Raw genomic sequence first — 16641 nt, 5'->3', positions numbered from 1 at the left:
TCCTCCCGATGCTCTCTGTGCCCCGGCTTCCGTCTCCTGCGACGTGACGTTCGCAGGGGGATGGAACCGGCGGCAAATTCAAAAGTAAAACACACCAAACACACTGATACATTGCAAAATAAATTCACATTAGTTTGCCCCCCAGTGCCCTTTCCTGTCCTGTAATTTTTATGTATATATATATATATATATATATATATATATATATATATATATATATACTGTATTTTCTGGCGTATAAGACTACTATTGAACCTCAAAAAAATCCCCCAAAAATGGGGGGTCGTCTTATACGCCGAGTATAATATCTCCAAGGTAACCTAAGTAAAAGTATTACCGGTAGATGTAATCTCTCAAGACGCTGGCTGTGTGAGAATCCTGTACCGGTATACCGTATGTACTGTAGCTTCGGCTACATACAGTATACCATGCTGAGCCATTCAGGGAGAGCAATGTATTCTATTATTGAATGCAATGCCTGCTCGGATTGGTGGAATAACATCAGCCTGCCTCTCTGACTCTGACAATCCGAGCAGGCTTTGCATTCAATAATAGAATACATCGCTCACTGTGATTGGCTCAGCGCGGTATACTGTATGTAGCCGAAGCTACGGTACATACGGTATACCGGTACAGGATTCCCGCACAGCCAGCGTCTTGAGATTAAATCTACTGGTAATACTTAGGGTACCTTGGCGATATTATGAGAGATTACATGTATTACAGTACTAGGGTATCTTGGAGATCTATGAGAAATCTGAGGTTTTTCAATGGTGTTGCCTTGCTTCGGAAGGGGGGTAGTCTTATACGGCGAGTATAACCCAAAAACCTATGTTTTAACTTGAAAATTAGGGGAGTCGTCCTATACGCCCAGTTGTCTTATACGCCTGAAAATATGGTATATATATATATATATATATATATGTATGTACTGTATATATATATATATATATATATATATATATACTGTATATATAGATATACACATATATATATATACGTGTATATATAGATATATAGATATATACGTATATATATATATATATATATATATATATATATACACTGTACGTTTATATATATATATGTATGTATATATATATATATATATATATATATATATATATATATATATATATATATACACATATATACGTATATATCTATATCTATCTATAGATATAGATATATACATATATATATACACGTATATATATATATATATATATATATATATATATACACTGTACATATATATATATATATATATATATATATATATATATACACACATGTGTATATATAAATATATATATATACACACAGTATATATATGCATACATACATACTTTAACTTATTTATAGTTATTTATTATATTTATAATTTATGATTTTGTGTTTCAAACATTATCATACCCAAGATGTTATAAAGAAGAACGCACAGTAAAAAAAATCATATATAAATAGTTGGTTTGGGCTGCTCATTTTTAAGAATTACATGCAAAATAATGGTACCGCTTTCGGCACCTAAAATCCGAAAGAATCATACCGCCAGGGAGGTTAAACAAGGCAGGCGGTTCTCCTGTCAGACAGGCACAATGAGATTCTGTGTCTCAGCTAAGCTGAAACACCGATCTCTGTGTGCCTGTCACAGAGCCTTCCCTCCCCACAGTTAATAAGCACAATTTAGGAGCACTCTTAACTCCTTGATCACCCCCAGTATTAACCCCTTCCCTGCCAGTGTCATTTATACAGCAACAGTGCATATTAATTAGCACTGATCGCTGTATTGGTGTCACTGGTCCCCAAAAAGTGTCACTTAGTGTCAAATTTGCCCGCCGCAATGTCGCAGTCTCACTAAAAATCGCTGATCGCCGCCATTACTAATAAAAACAACAACAACAAATAAAAAGTTCAAAAATCTATCCCATAGTTTGTAAACGCTTGTAGTTTATAAACGCTATAACTTTTGCGCAAACCAATTAATATACGCTTTTTGGGATTTTTTTTTACCAAAAATATGTAGCAGAATATGAATTGGCCTAAACTGATCTAAAAACCGCAGAGGTGATCAGAAATAGAGAAAGAAAGCTCTATTTGTGGGGGAAAAAAGACATTAATTGTATTTGGATACAGCATCGCATTACCGCACAATTTTTACTTAAAGCAACACAGTGCTAAATCACAAAAAATGGCCTGGTCATTTAGGGGGTAAAACCTTCTGAGGCTGGAGTGGTTAAATATCGTGCCTGGGGGTCCCCTTAGTCTGCCTGTAAAGTGCTGCATCTGTACGATATATAAAGCCTGCTGCAGAAATACTGACATTTCTCAAGGAAAAAATGTCATTTAAACTTGCTTGCCACTGTAATGTATTGTCGGCTCCCGGTGATACAGATAAAAAAAATGAAAAAACAGTGTGGAGCACAAATATTGATGGGGATAAGGGCCTCTTTTCAACAACCTTCGGGATGTGGTTGTCTGGGTCTGTGGATGGGAGGCTTATCAGAATCTGGAAGCCCCCTTTAACAACGAAGCCCCCAGATCCTGGCCCCCCCTATGTGAATGGGTATTGGGTACATCGTACCGCCGTCTGCCTGCTCTGTGGTTGGATTTTGGTGTGGAGCTCCCCTTAAAATCTATACCAGACCCAAAGGACCTGGTATGGATTTTAGAGGGATCTCCACGCCATTTTTTTCCTTAATTCTGTCATGGGGTTCCCCTTAAAAGTCGTACCAGATCCAAAGGGTCCTCCCAAGCTGTTTTTCCCATTTTTTTTTCATTTACATTTTGTTTTTACTATTATTTTTTTAAATTCAGCTCTCAGCAGGGAAGCCTTAACAACCCACTATGTGCTGAGAAAGTTCAGGTGTTAGGCAAGTACCTGAATGTTCAGGCCAAAACTTATGCTCAACCCAAACCGTTCGCCCATCCATAGTGGTACCTGAACACCGTAACCTCTCACAGTTACTCTTGCTGGGCGCAGGAATGGGCACTGCTGTTAAAAATTTGAAAATACATTGAAATTACATGCACATGTAAAACAGGTGCATAAAAATTGGGCCCTGGGTGTTGGTGAAGCCTGAACACTATAACCTGTTTTATTATTGTTTTAATTTTTTTTTTTTTTGGTGTGGGGGGGGGGGATTTTTATAACTTTTTATTATAGAGTGTGGGATGAGAATGCTATTCTTTTGTGCTTGGTGTACTATAAACTGATTTATTAAATTGTATTATTTTTTTTAATACAGAAAATAAGGGTGCAGCAACTGTAGAGAATTTTTTTTTTATTGCTGCTGCAAAAAATAAAAAATGAAGTAAATGTAAAACAAATTAGTAAAGGCAAAAAAAAAAAAAACAGTGGTGATGCAGAAGGAAGACCACCTGCGACTCAGAAGAAAAAAAAGAAAAGGGAAACCACTGCTGACACAGAAAGAGGAACACCTGTAATGCAGAAGGGGGGGGGGGGAGGCAATTATGCCCTAAATATTATTAGTGCTGCTATGCCAAAAAAAGAAGAAGGGGGGAAAGCAGTTATGCCCTAAATATTATTTAAAAAAAAAAAAAAGAAATAAAAAAAGAAAACCACTGCTGATGCAGAAGGAATAGCACCTGTGACACAGAAGGGGTACTAATAATGCAGCAGAAGAACCTGATGCTGCTGCTGCAAAAAATAAAAAATATATAAATAAAAAAAAAATATCAATGAAAAAAAGAAATGGGGTCAGTGGGGTGACACAGGTGTGTTGTATACACCAACACTACAGTGGCACCACTACACTGTGTTATTTACAAGAATCACAACACTAAAATACACTGAGTGCACTAAACTGACTGAACACACAATCCACTATCTACCCTTCCTAATCTCCACTAACACACTACACAGGGCTGCCATGCCAGCAGCCTTATATAGTGTGGGGTGTGGACTTAGCCTCTGAGTTATGATTGGCCAAAGGCACTCTGACTTTGGCCAATCATGGCTCTCACAGTACATTGTGCTGTGATTGACCAAAGCATACAGGTCAGGTGCATGCTTTGGCCAATCATCGGCAATCAATGCACTGCGAGATTGCAGTGAATAAAGGGGCGCTTGTCGGCGGGTGTTTGTGTGTTCAGTGAACACATGAACACCCGATGTTCAAGTCGAACTTACGTTCGACTCCAACATCAAGCCCATCCCTAGTTGCCGCAAATCAATCATGCAATACAAGTAGACAGGACAGTGAATCGCCTAAGTATCAAAGAAATGTTAAACAATCAAAAATACAGTATAATTAACCGGTTGCCGACCTCCGCAGTATATGTGCACATATACTGCGGCGGTCAGCCCCGGCCAGGCAAAGTGACGTATGGGTACGTCACTAGCCTGTAAGCCAATAGGGGGCAAGCGGGTGCCCTCGGAGACGCGCTCCCGCCCCGGCTCGTTCACGGACACCTCCGTGCGTGTGACCGGCGGACCTCGAGTCAAACGTAAGTGTTTGTGTGTTCACTGGTACATGGTTTTTACACTGCACAAATTGACTTTTTAGCGCTGCTTTTTTTTTTTTTATTTCATAAAAAATAAGTGTTGCGCTATCACATCAAAAGGTTACATGAATAAACTAACAATCAACATACACTAAAACTTTATAACAGTATATACAGGAACAGTGGAGATATTTCTCTGACTTTAAGTGCCGTTTCACATTTGCCGTTTCACATTTGTGCGATCACAGAGATCGCATGTAATTCGGAGCGCACTGCTCCTAAAATTACATGTGATGTATGTGCGGTGCAAATTCAGCCATACAGTTTGTATGGCTGAATTCGCACCGCAATCGCACTGAAACACGCACAGGACCCTTTTTATGGTCCGCAGCAGAATCGGATCGCACGGTGGTTCACACCAGTGCGATCTGATTCTGTGCAAACTTTCAGATCGCACTGCGATATGCAATCTGATCTGGGGGTGTCGTTAACTTTGAACGGACACCCCCAACGTAACGCATATAGCAGTGTGAACTGCCTGTTGCGCGGATGCGATGCAGGAACACGATGTATATTCGCAGCGTTCCCGCATTGCATAAATGTGGACCGGCACTAAAGGAACTCTCTCTTAATTCGTGTTTTGGCTATGAGAGAGGAAGTGAAGAAAATTATCCCCAACAGAACACAGATGGAAAAAACAACCCTTGCTTACTCTATCCAAAATGGAATAACAAAGTTTTGCCTTTGTTCTACTTTATTTGTGTCTGTTTAAATGCCTTCCCAGCTAAATTCATGTAAAAGCATTGACATTACCACATATGTTTTTTTTTGTACCAAATTTCACTTAACAGTGGCTTGTATTTTTTTTTTTTTTTTTACAGTACGTCTTTTATGCCGTGGCAAAAAACAATGTAGGAGCTCATGTGGCTAGACCCTTGCAAATTGTGGTAAATGTTGCTGACGTCAATGACCACTCACCAACGTGTCCATCAGAATTTACTGCATTTGAAGTGCAGGAAAATGAAGGCATTGGTATGTTCTAAAAATGTCAGATAAATTGTTCTTCCTTTAGAATCTTTAGTTTAAGAGGACCAATCTATCAGAATAAATGCCCATTTTCCGGTATCTAATAAAAGGCCCTTGTGGGTAAATACCTATGCTAATAAATCTTTATTTTATTTTTGCCGGATTTAGGCAAATATGGGCTTCTGTGGTTAAATACCGAAACAGAGCTAAGGGAGTACAGACAGAGGGGGCAAAGCAAGTATCTAGCACAGCACGATCCTAGGAATCTCTCCTTTATTGTAGGAGCATTAAAAAGCAATCCGCTAACACGTTTCTGCCTCAAAGGGCCTTCAGCATAGCTCAGTGCACAAGAAAAAGATCTCAATATACTGTAAAAGCAACTGCCTGCTATGGGTGGAAACAATTCTGATTGCTCACATACGTGCAGAATCCAGAACAATACATGTGTAGGCAGGTGAAGTCTATTTTCTCCACTGTAGGTGGCCCTCAACAGCAGCGGCATTACAGTTGGAGGGAAAATCAAGAGGAACGTGGTTCTTTTATGGTTTCTTGGGTCACTAGGGGAAGCTATCTGTATGGAGGCTGCCACCCCATGTGACTCTGGCAGCCATCTTGGGTCAGGCAGAGCCTCCCAGACTTGGCATGCATTTCGCCTGTGGGTAGCATATGGAAAGGTCTCCCGCCTGACAGGGACAGTGATTAGCAGCAGGGAGAGGTTCCAGTTGAGTAGGGAAGAAATACTGGGACATGTCATCCTTCCTAGAGACCTCCCTGTTTGGCCGTGGATCCACATCCGAGACCTGCTCTGCTACACATTGCTGCTGCATTCTGCGAGTGTTCCCAGTTGGTTGCCTTCCTGCTGGGTGTGTTATAAATTGCCAAACTTTACCTTTTTTTAAAGAAAAAAAACTTTTTATTGAAGAATTTGTCAATGTAGACAAACAAAACAACATATAACAAGGTGAGGGCCCACGCAGGGGCTACAAGAAAAGTTGCAACGTACAGTCATGGGGAGCAAGCAAGCACCTTACCAGAAACAAACAAAGGTGCAGCTCGTGATAGAAAGCACAAAATACTGTACATTAATTGTACTAAAAGCATAAACATATAACAATGTCAGTTTAAGGATGTCCCCATATTAGAAAAAACCTCAGACATGGAACCAGTGCAGTACATTAATTACTTAAGGCACAGACATTGCAGATGCTGTGCCATGCTGCACTACCGTAGAGACTGTTTTTATTTTATATTTTTGCCCAGGTTCCCAGATCAGGGATCATATTTAAGTGGAATAATGAATGGTTGAACCATAACGGGACAGCCAGCTTAGGGTAATGTTTACATGCTAAACCCGCCTTCCAGGCCCGGATAGTGGTAATCATAAAGGGAGGCAAGGGGTAAAAAGCCTTAGGACCCTGAAATAGTAGGAACTAGAAAACCTCAATTGAACGAACCACCAAGGCCTCTAACATTGTAGAGAAATTGGATTTATCTGGGTTCAACCACCATGTAGCCGTAACTAAATGCGTGGCCAGGAAATATTTATAGCAATCCAGGACAGCTATCCCTTGGGGTGTAGGGTACATAATAGTGGACTATTTATACCTAACAGATTGAGGGTCCCACAGAAAAGAGGTGATAAGACCATGTAGACGTGTAAAAAGGATTTGAGTATCCATTGTGGGGAATTATGAAATAAACATGTAAATCTAGGAAAAAATTTCATTTTAAACAGATTTACTGTATATGACACAATAAGGACACAGGCAGGTTCTCCCATGCTTTTAATTTTACCCTTTACCTCTTGTAATACTGGGACCAAGTTGAGTGAGAGGAAATCAGTAGCCTGGTGGGATATGACTACTCCTAAAATATTTGAATTTATCAACCCATTGCAGCCGCATATTAGGAGAAGCTGTAGCACAAGCCTCATGATCTATTGGGAACAATAGAGATTTGTCCCAATTAACCTTGAGCCCCGTAACCACTGATAATGAGTTTAATACTTGAAGGGCTCCCTGAAGTGAAGAGTCAGCATCATTCAAAAATAGCAGTAAGTCATCTGAATACAGAGCCACCCTCTCCTCCAGCCAGCCATTCTGAAGACCCTTGATGTGGGGAGAGGTACGAGGGGCCTCAGCCACTGGTTCAATCGCTATAGCAAAAGGGGCTGGAGAATGACAACAACCCTGTCAAGTGAACCTATGTAGCTGGAAAGGTGCTGACATTCTTCCACCGAATCTAACCAAGGATGTAGGATTTTTATTAAATACTTTTAACCAGGTAATGAAAACCAGTGGGAATCCCATCCTTCAGAGAACCTCCCATAGAAAAGGCCACTAAACTGTATCGAAAGCCTTCTCAATTTCTAATCTAGGGAGGCCACAGTCCTAGAACCTATATTAGAGTGTCAAGCATGTAAGTTGGTAAAAAGTCTGCGCAGGTTGATATCTGTAGCCCCGTGAGCCATAAAGCCTACTTGGTTCGAGTCAGTAATTTTAAAGTCATTATTAAAGTGATTGTAAAGCCCTTTTTTTAAAAAAAAAAAACAAAAACAAACATTATACTTAACTGCTCTGTGCAGTTGATTTTGCACAGAGCAGCCTAGATCCTCTTTTTCTCGGGTCCCTCTTCAGCTCTCCCTCCTGTTGAGTGTCCCTGAGCTGAGTCAAAGCTCCCTGTGTCCATTCAGACTTAGAGCCGCAACCAGACCTCACCCTCTCTCTCTCCTGATTGGCTGAATGATTTTGATTGACAGCAGTGGGAGCCAATCGCGCCACTCTGGTGTCTCAGCAAATGAGGAGGGGAGTCCCAGGAAGCTTAGCCACTCCTGCAACATCACTGGATAAAGACGGGCTTAGGTAAGTATTAGGGGGGGCTGAAGGGGGCTGCTGCGCACAGAAGGATTCTTTTATCTTAATGCATAGAACGCACTAAGATAAAAAAAAAACCTTCTGCCTTTACAATCCCTTTAAGCAGAGCAAAGGACCTGTAAAAGGAGCAAGACTTTGGGTCCTTGGGTGACTTGTAGATCAGAACTATATGAGTGTGATTCATCAAGGCAGAGACCCATCTGCTAAACATTTTGTGAATAATATTGCCAGAATCAGGGCTAGGAGATTACCATGAGTCTTACAAAACATGATAGAGAGGCCATCCGGGCCTGGGGCCTTCCTTGTAGGGAAGAATTGTATGCCAGTCAACACCTTTTCAGGAGAGATACTAGGTCAAAAGTCAGAGGAAAGAGTAGTGGTATAAAGGGAGCTATAAAACTGACAGAAGGCTTCTAGTACAGTATGTTACCTGGGGAGGAAATAATTTCTCTTGTAGAGGTTGTAATTTCAGGTATTATCATGACAGGAAGATCATGTTGAGTCAGCATTGCTAGCAGGTGACCATTTCTATCTCTCTGTTCAAAAAATTTCTGTTTGTTTTTGTACAGATCTAGTCAGGTACCCTTGGTTAAATGGAGGTGAAGGTCTCTTTGGGTATCCATTAATAAATCAAAGTTACTGGTGCTAGGTTTAGAGTTGTAAGGGTCCGTCTGAGACACTGTTGGAGAGACTGAGTTGCAGTTGACTAGTCTCACTGGATCTCAGCTATGGCAGAGATATACTGGCCCCGGGTATAAGCTTTGAAGGCATCCCAGGTAATATCTAGAGAGGAAAACCCTGTATTATTTTCCCAACATTCTGATAGTAAAGGTGGTATCATGTTCGTTATAGTCAGATGGGAGACCCAACTTGGCCCCAGTTGCCACAATGATGCATTCTTAATTGAGGTGGTGTAAATGACCAGGGCTTGGGGACAATGATCCGATAATCCACTGGGCGGAAGCCTCCATTATATCTGCCAGAAGTGAGGGGTTAGCAAAAGCGGGTAGTTGGATTCTTCCACCGCCAGACTTCTGTAACTACAGCCGCCTGAGCCCAGGCAGACAAGTCAGTGAAAAAATATTTGGGTGGTGTGGGTATATCCAGATCTGGGAACAAGAAAGAATTGAAGTCACCCATTAAAAAGTAATTTAGCAGGAGAATAGGGGTGATCCTCTCCAGAACTATATATAACAGCACGGAGGAAAAGGGAGAGGGAACATAAATAGCAGTAATAACATAATGTTGTTGCCACAATGTAAATACCGTTACCGCAGATTTGTCCTGGGGGTCCTTATGAATAGCCTCAACCACACAAGGAAGGTATTTATTTATGAGCATGGACAGACCCCTGGCAAAGGTAGAATAAGTAGCGTGGAAGGCTTTCTGAACCATGTTTTTTTTTTTTTAACGACAATAATTTGCTCAAGCGGAGCCATGGCTGGCGTAGGGGTGTTTGAAAACTTGGTGGAGCTTACAGGTCAAAAAGCAACATCCAAAGAGCAGCAATGCAGTTACGAGCCCACACTAAACCACAAACAACATTACATACAAAAACCCAATAAGCTTCTGACTCCTGCATTGTATACATTATGTTGTACATCACATAGTCCTAGCCAAAGTGTTCGTTGTTGTTCGTTGTTGCTTGTTGTAATGAAGTTCTTCTTTAAGGTCGGCTCAGACAGACACTTTTTAGGTGCAGAAAAGTATATGAGACGAAGATGGAAACATTTACATTATTAAAAATTATCCTTCTTTCTGAGGTTTATATGTATCTGAGAGATTGTCACTTGTGACATAATAAATAGGGATATTTTTTGGGTAAGACTGTGGTATATGTTTGCAGTGTATACAGCGTCTAAACACAGATTCTGTTTAATCAGCCCCCTTTAAGCTCCTTCCAATCTGCTTCGCTTATTACTGACCTCTGCTCTGCTTACCCCCTGTACACTGCCCTGCTAGTCTCCCATCCTCTGTCCCTCCTACAATTCTTTATTGCACCCCCATATTAGACAGGCTAGGGATATTTGCGGCTGGGCCGATATTACTGCCTCAGATCACCCCTGCCATCTCTTTTCATAATACAGTGGTGGACGCAGTTGCACAGAAACAAGAAGATGCAGAGGCAACTGTGGCAGTGACAATAAGCTAAGACCCATTGCGCTTGAAAGAGGAGACCTTGACTCCTTCACCTCTATCAGCAATAAATACAGCATTGATTGAATTCGTCCTAGACGTAGCCTCCCTGAAACACGAAATGTCCTCAATCAAATGGGATTTGGCCCCTCCTTTTAAATGGAGAGAATCCATTACGGTGGACCCAGAGGAGGATTGGAAATGCTGGTGGTGCGGCTGCTTTGGACATATAGCCAAGAATTGTGGCCGGCGTGAATCCAAAAGCATACCCAGTCTGCCATTAACCTAGTGGCTCCTGGGGCAGAGGGATGACCCCCAGGACAGTTAGCACAGGGTCCCAGCAAACCAGAGTCCATGGTCCCACCTTGTCCAATGGTGATCACCCTCGGTAATGGACTAAATGTCCCATTCCTGATTGAGACCGATTTAGAGGTTATTGTCATGGAGTGACTTCTACACCCAGCAGTTTGGGACACAAGACCAATTTGACCCCTCATGGCTATTCCTCAAAGCAGCCATTAACTTGCCTATCTTAACAGAAGGTGTCACCTGGGTGACCAGGTGGTGGACTGAGTAGGGGTGGTAGTGACTCGTGGCCCAGTAATTTCAGCGGTGCCTATTGTCCTGGGCATGAATGTCTTGAAGGGCTTGGACCCATCAGCTTGCTAAATTCAAGCATTGCGGCTAGCGTGCAAAGGGCTGTGGTCTGTGAGCTGTGTGGATTAATGTGGTACGGACCTAAGAGGCGCAACAAAGGGCAGTGAGGAAACAGCCCCCAAACAAGCGGGGGTTGGCCACACTCCATCCAAGCAAAATGTACTCCTGGCACCCCTCCAAGAAGAGAAACAGAAAGCGTCAAGGGGTCACCTTAATGACAAAAGACCCCCAAGCTTCCTCTGCCAATGGTGCAAACCATCCTCCCGTGAGTGTCAGAGACTGTCCAGTACAGCCCTGGGTGATCCTGAGACAGTGGGATGGACTCAAGACGCAGGACAATGTACACATTCCCACAGAGCAGCAGGACATTCTACAGCTTGTGATCCCCCAGTCACATATCCTCCAAGTCTGCCAGGTGATACATAACACAAGTGGACACTTTGGAACTGTCAAAACTGAATCCTTGGTCAGTAGGTACTTATTTTGCCCATGACTGGCAGAATGGGTCTAAAAGGCTTGTCGTAAGTGTGAGACTTGCTCAGTGCATAAAGCCCCCCCTGAAAGGACCACATCCATGACTACTACCACCTCGGAGTGCTTTGAGTTGGTCACCATGGACTTGGGTGGTAGTCCCCACTAAAGACCAGACTGCCCCTACCATGGCTAAATTATTTTGGGAGTATGTGGACCAACTCTACATGTGCCTAAATGAATAGTCTCGGACCAGGGCCAAAACTTTGAGTCAGTGATTATGTCTAAATTGTGCCACCCCAGTGGTATCAGGAAGTCACATTCCAACCCCTACCACCCGCAGGGCAATGCAGCTTGTGAGCGGTTCAACTGTACCCTGCTGGGCATGCTATGTGCTATGGACTCTTGAACAGGGGCACTGAGATAGGTGGCACCAATGCGTGGGGGGGGGGGGGCAAGGTATGGGCCTTCAATAGCACGGTTCATTGGGCTATGGGCCACACGCCCTTCTTCCTGATGTTCGGGCTCTGTGGCAGGCTGCAGGGGGATCTCTTGCTGGGCTCTCTAGAGAATTCAAACTTACGGACAATTAGCACCTGGGTACAGCAACATTGGGATTGGTTGCAGAAAGCCAAGCAGGTGTTGTTGGACAGGCACAAGGACTTGGCCGAGGATTCTGCTTTAGAGGAACTGCTGTTGCGACCGGGGAACTGGGTGTTAAATTTGAGCCTTTCCTCCAACTCCAGTATATGACATAATCTCAGAGTGCCCCAGTGCCATCAAGCGACGTCTCCACCACAACCTGCTGAAGCCCTGTGTGCTAAGTGGCAGCTGTTCCGCCAAAACCAGCAGAAGATAGAGAAATGTTTGATCCTGCGAATGTCCCACCTGTGCAGGAAGTCCTCATTACATGGTATCTGCCTCCTCTCTTATACAAGCCTTGAGCCTCTCCAGACTCACAAGCCGTGAGTACCAGTACAGCAACTACTGACAGTCCATAGACTGCCCAGACATGAGTGAGGAACCCAAGCGGAGAGGGTATTGAGGACCCAGACAACCCCCATCCATCTGTGTCCCCAGAGTCAAAACCAGAAGATAATTACTTGCGATATGGGTCAACAAAGGACACTGTGTTTCGCTCCCCTTTGCGGTCTAACCTTAGGCACCTCCTTGCAAAGTACTCTGATTATGTTGTTTGAATATTTTCCTGTTGTGCCTCAACTATGTTCATTGCATTTCTCATGTTGTTCTTTACTGTGTTGCAATGCAGAGGACAGCATCTGTCACAGAGGGGGAGAATGTAGGCAGGTGCAGTCTATTTTCTCTACCGTATTGCGCTCAAACGCAGCAGCATTGCAGTTGGAGGGGAAGTCAAGAGGAACATGGTTCCTCTATGTTTTCTTGGGTCACTGGGGAAGCTATCCCATTAGATGCTGCTACCCCATGTGACTCTGGCAGCCACCTTGGGTCAGGCAAACCTATCTACTTTAAGACCAGACCTTTTCTGGCACTTTTGTTTACATGTAACAGTCTGTATTATTTGCTAGAAAATTTCTTCGAACCCCCAACCTTATACATATTTTTTAAAGCAGAGGCCCTAAAGAATAATTTGGTGGGCGTTGCATTTTTTATGTCACACAGTATTTTCAAATGTAGTTTTTGTAAAATAATACACTTTTTTGAATTTTATTGCCCAAAAAACAATACAATACCCAATTGTTTAGTAAAATTTTAAAGATGAGGTTATTCCCAGTAGACAGATACCAAACATGTCATTCTTTAAAATTGCGCACACCTGGGCAACGACGACAAACAACGTAAATTTCTACTATACATAGGCAACGTTTTAAAGGCCTTTACAGGTTACGACTTTAGATTTACACAGGAGGTCTGGTGCTAGAATTACTGCCCAGGATCTGACATTAACAGTGATACCTCACATGTATGGGATGATCGCTGTTTGCGTACATGCATGTGTGCATTCGCCATTGTGCACAAGCACGGGGGAGACAGTAACATTTTTTTTTTAAAAAAAAATTATTTTTACTTTTGTTTTAAATTTCCTATATCATAAAGGCAAACAAAGCCATTCTGGTCTCTGTTTGCCTCTAAGATCAGCCGGTGGAAGTGCTGGTTGGTCGTTCGGGTGTGGGACGGGACAGCCCAAGAAAGCTGCAGAAAATGATGGGAGGGGGGGACATCCCTTCCCGCTGCTTGTAAAAGCAGTCACACAGCTATCCCAGCCAGGTGCCTTCCCATCGGCAATGTTGTGGATTGCTAAACTTTAATACCAGTTCTGTTTTCTGCAACTGGACTCTGAGTGTTTACTGCCGCTACATCACGCTGCACCTTCCCACACATGAACAAAAAAGAAAAACAAGAAAAAATTGACAGAATTAACAAAAAAAAATTAGGCTGTTGTCAAACAAATGGCAGCCAACATGATGAATGGCAGTAAGTGGAAATTGTAAATTGCATAGGAACCCTAATGGTATGTAAATAAAAAGTCCACTGTGCTGCTTTTTGCAGCAGCCTTCTACTGGTGGCTCCCACTCCAGGATTAAAGAGCACCCTTTCAACATCATGGTGTTGAAACAGCAGCCTATATTTTGGTAATTCTATACAGAGCTAAAATAGTAATAAAAACCCGACTAAAGCACTAACCCTTCCCTGCATTGTCCAAAATTAAATACAACGTTTAGCTGAAGTTTAGCTAATATCAGCAGTAATAACATAACTGGGGTGATGGTGAAAGAGTTCGAGACAGTGGAAAACTGCAAAATTAATCGTGTGGTAAAAAAAATCTAAGATCAGAGACAATAATGTTAGAACATTAACAAGAGACAATAGGGGATGAACAATAATATACACTATGGGAAAAGTGGAAGCACACACTGTGCTATGGATGAGGGTGTTAGAATGATAAAAGTATTTTTAAGAAATAGTACCAAAGCATAGCCCCAATGTGAAAATACACTTATAGTTTGTGAGACCTACATGGCTTGTACTTGTGGGAGAAGAAATCATTACTTGAGCCCAGTTAGCCTAGGTTTGGAAACTCACCACAAAGATGGAAACCTCCCAGGAGAGGACATTCACTGGAATCAAGAAATTCAAATATGATAGGTCAAAGAGAGTACCAAATGGAAAAATCCTTAAAGTCCTTGTTGTTCAACTGGTTACAATAAGCAGGGCAAATGACATCCAATACATTTTGGGGGCCACACAATCCTCCTTCGTCAAGGCTGCAGATAGAAGATATTATAAACAACATTGGCCCCCCAAAATGCATTGGTTGTCATTAGCCCTGCTTGTTGTAACCAGTTGGGCAAGAAAGACTTTGGACTCTTAGGTATTTTTCATTTGGCACCCTCTTTGACCTTTTTACACTTAACAAATAAATGATCCTCTCCACATAGTCATAAACCCGTAAACATGATTAATGGAGGTAACCAGAGACATGGCAAAGTTTACACTTATGATGCATTATAAAACTTTTAGATATACAGGTACATCAAGTCAGCAATTGCCTTATACAGTGCACACAGATGATTCTTAAATACACCACTTTTGTCTTCCAGGGAGCACTATTGGTATGTTTACAGCCACTGACAATGATGAGCCAGATACAAGAAACTCACTTCTCCACTACAAACTACTGGAACAAATGCCTAAAGTACCTTCAGATAACATGTTTTTAATCAATGAATACAGTGGTTCAATCCAGCTAATTTCTGGCTGGCTAAATATTCAAGACAACTATCAGTACAGATTAAGAGTGAATGTTTCTGATGAAGGGAAACCTGGTAAGTTTAACCATTTAAATGGAACAATTTTCTGCATTGTATCATAATAGGGGTAACTCGAGTGTTGGCCTAGAGACTGGAGGGGGGGGGGGGGCGTACGATTAGTGATAAAGTGCTGACTTTATTAGAGACATAAGTAAAAATATGACAAGGACTTTCATTTAAATTTCAGTGAACCTTGGGAGAAGTTCCTGTTTATAGCATTCATACTTCGTTTTATCGTGTTCTAAATAAGTAAATTAAAGGCAAACTCTACTTTTGTGGGGAAGAAAATAGCAAATAAAGAAGGAGGACCTTCCAAATGGCTGATGTGTTTCGAGGGGAAATCCCCTCTTCCTCAGAGCCAGTCTGTGATGATTTATTGACACATTTGATATAGAGGATGGGTCTCGTCACATGGTCTTGAGACCCCTCCCAAAAGTGGGTGGGGATGGGAGTGGTAAAAGAATGGGCCGCACTCTAGTGCATTAAAATAACAATAATAATGACAATAACAAAACCTAACAGTATTATGCACTCCAGATAAAATCACAAAACACAGCTACTATGAATAGTCAGCAGATATTAGAATAAGAGCACCTCTCAAATCTGCATATGGAAGAAGTCTGTGATGATTTATTGACACATTTGATGTAGAGGATGGGTCTCGTCACATGGTCTTGAGACCCCTTTCAAAAGTGGGTGGGAATGGGAGTGGTATATCAAATCTGCATATGGAAGAAGAGAAAAAAACATCCATCGCATCAAAATTGCAAAAAATGTAAGAAAAACATTGACCCATAAAAGACACATTCAGGAGGGTTTACCTACCAATAGTCCCTGTATATGGCTAATGGGCCTATGAATAGATGAGCTGTGTAAACTGCTCCCTGCATCATCGTGTGTGGTGATCAAATGCAATTTCCGTTCTATTTACAGTGCTTCTATTGGGTTTCTCCTGACCCTGGGAGGGCAGCAAAGTCTGTGCATATACCCGGAGCCATAGAGATTGACCTCTGCCATGTCTCTTTCGAGCGCCAGAGAATTTGTTTGTTTATATAATAGTCATATTGTGATTGAATGTTATTAAAAATTACCTTTCCTTTGCAATCTGCAGCTCTGTAATCTTCTGAAAATGCAATATGGCTACCTGGGGGTGTTCTGTACACAGAATGTGCACAGAATGCCCCCCAGAAACATCATTTCCTGCTTGTGTGATTGGCTCA

General features: G+C 42.0%; 1 protein-coding gene across 1 annotated transcript in view; it reads left to right on the top strand.

Annotated features, from left to right (window-relative positions):
• Positions 1-16641, top strand: part of CDH17 (cadherin 17) — a 104748-nt gene that overhangs the window by 57757 nt on the left and 30350 nt on the right. Inside the window, exons 8-9 of the mRNA XM_082259885.1 lie at positions 5349-5499; positions 15212-15436. Of these exons, the coding sequence (XP_082116011.1) occupies positions 5349-5499; positions 15212-15436 (376 nt within the window). The remainder of the gene's footprint in view (positions 1-5348; positions 5500-15211; positions 15437-16641) is intronic.

Source organism: Pelophylax lessonae (genome assembly GCF_965119305.1).
Source record: "Pelophylax lessonae genome assembly, chromosome: 5".
NCBI lineage: Eukaryota > Metazoa > Chordata > Amphibia > Anura > Ranidae > Pelophylax > Pelophylax lessonae.
The sequence above is the reverse complement of the archived record's forward strand: the minus strand, read 5'-3'. Positions and strand labels throughout refer to the sequence as shown.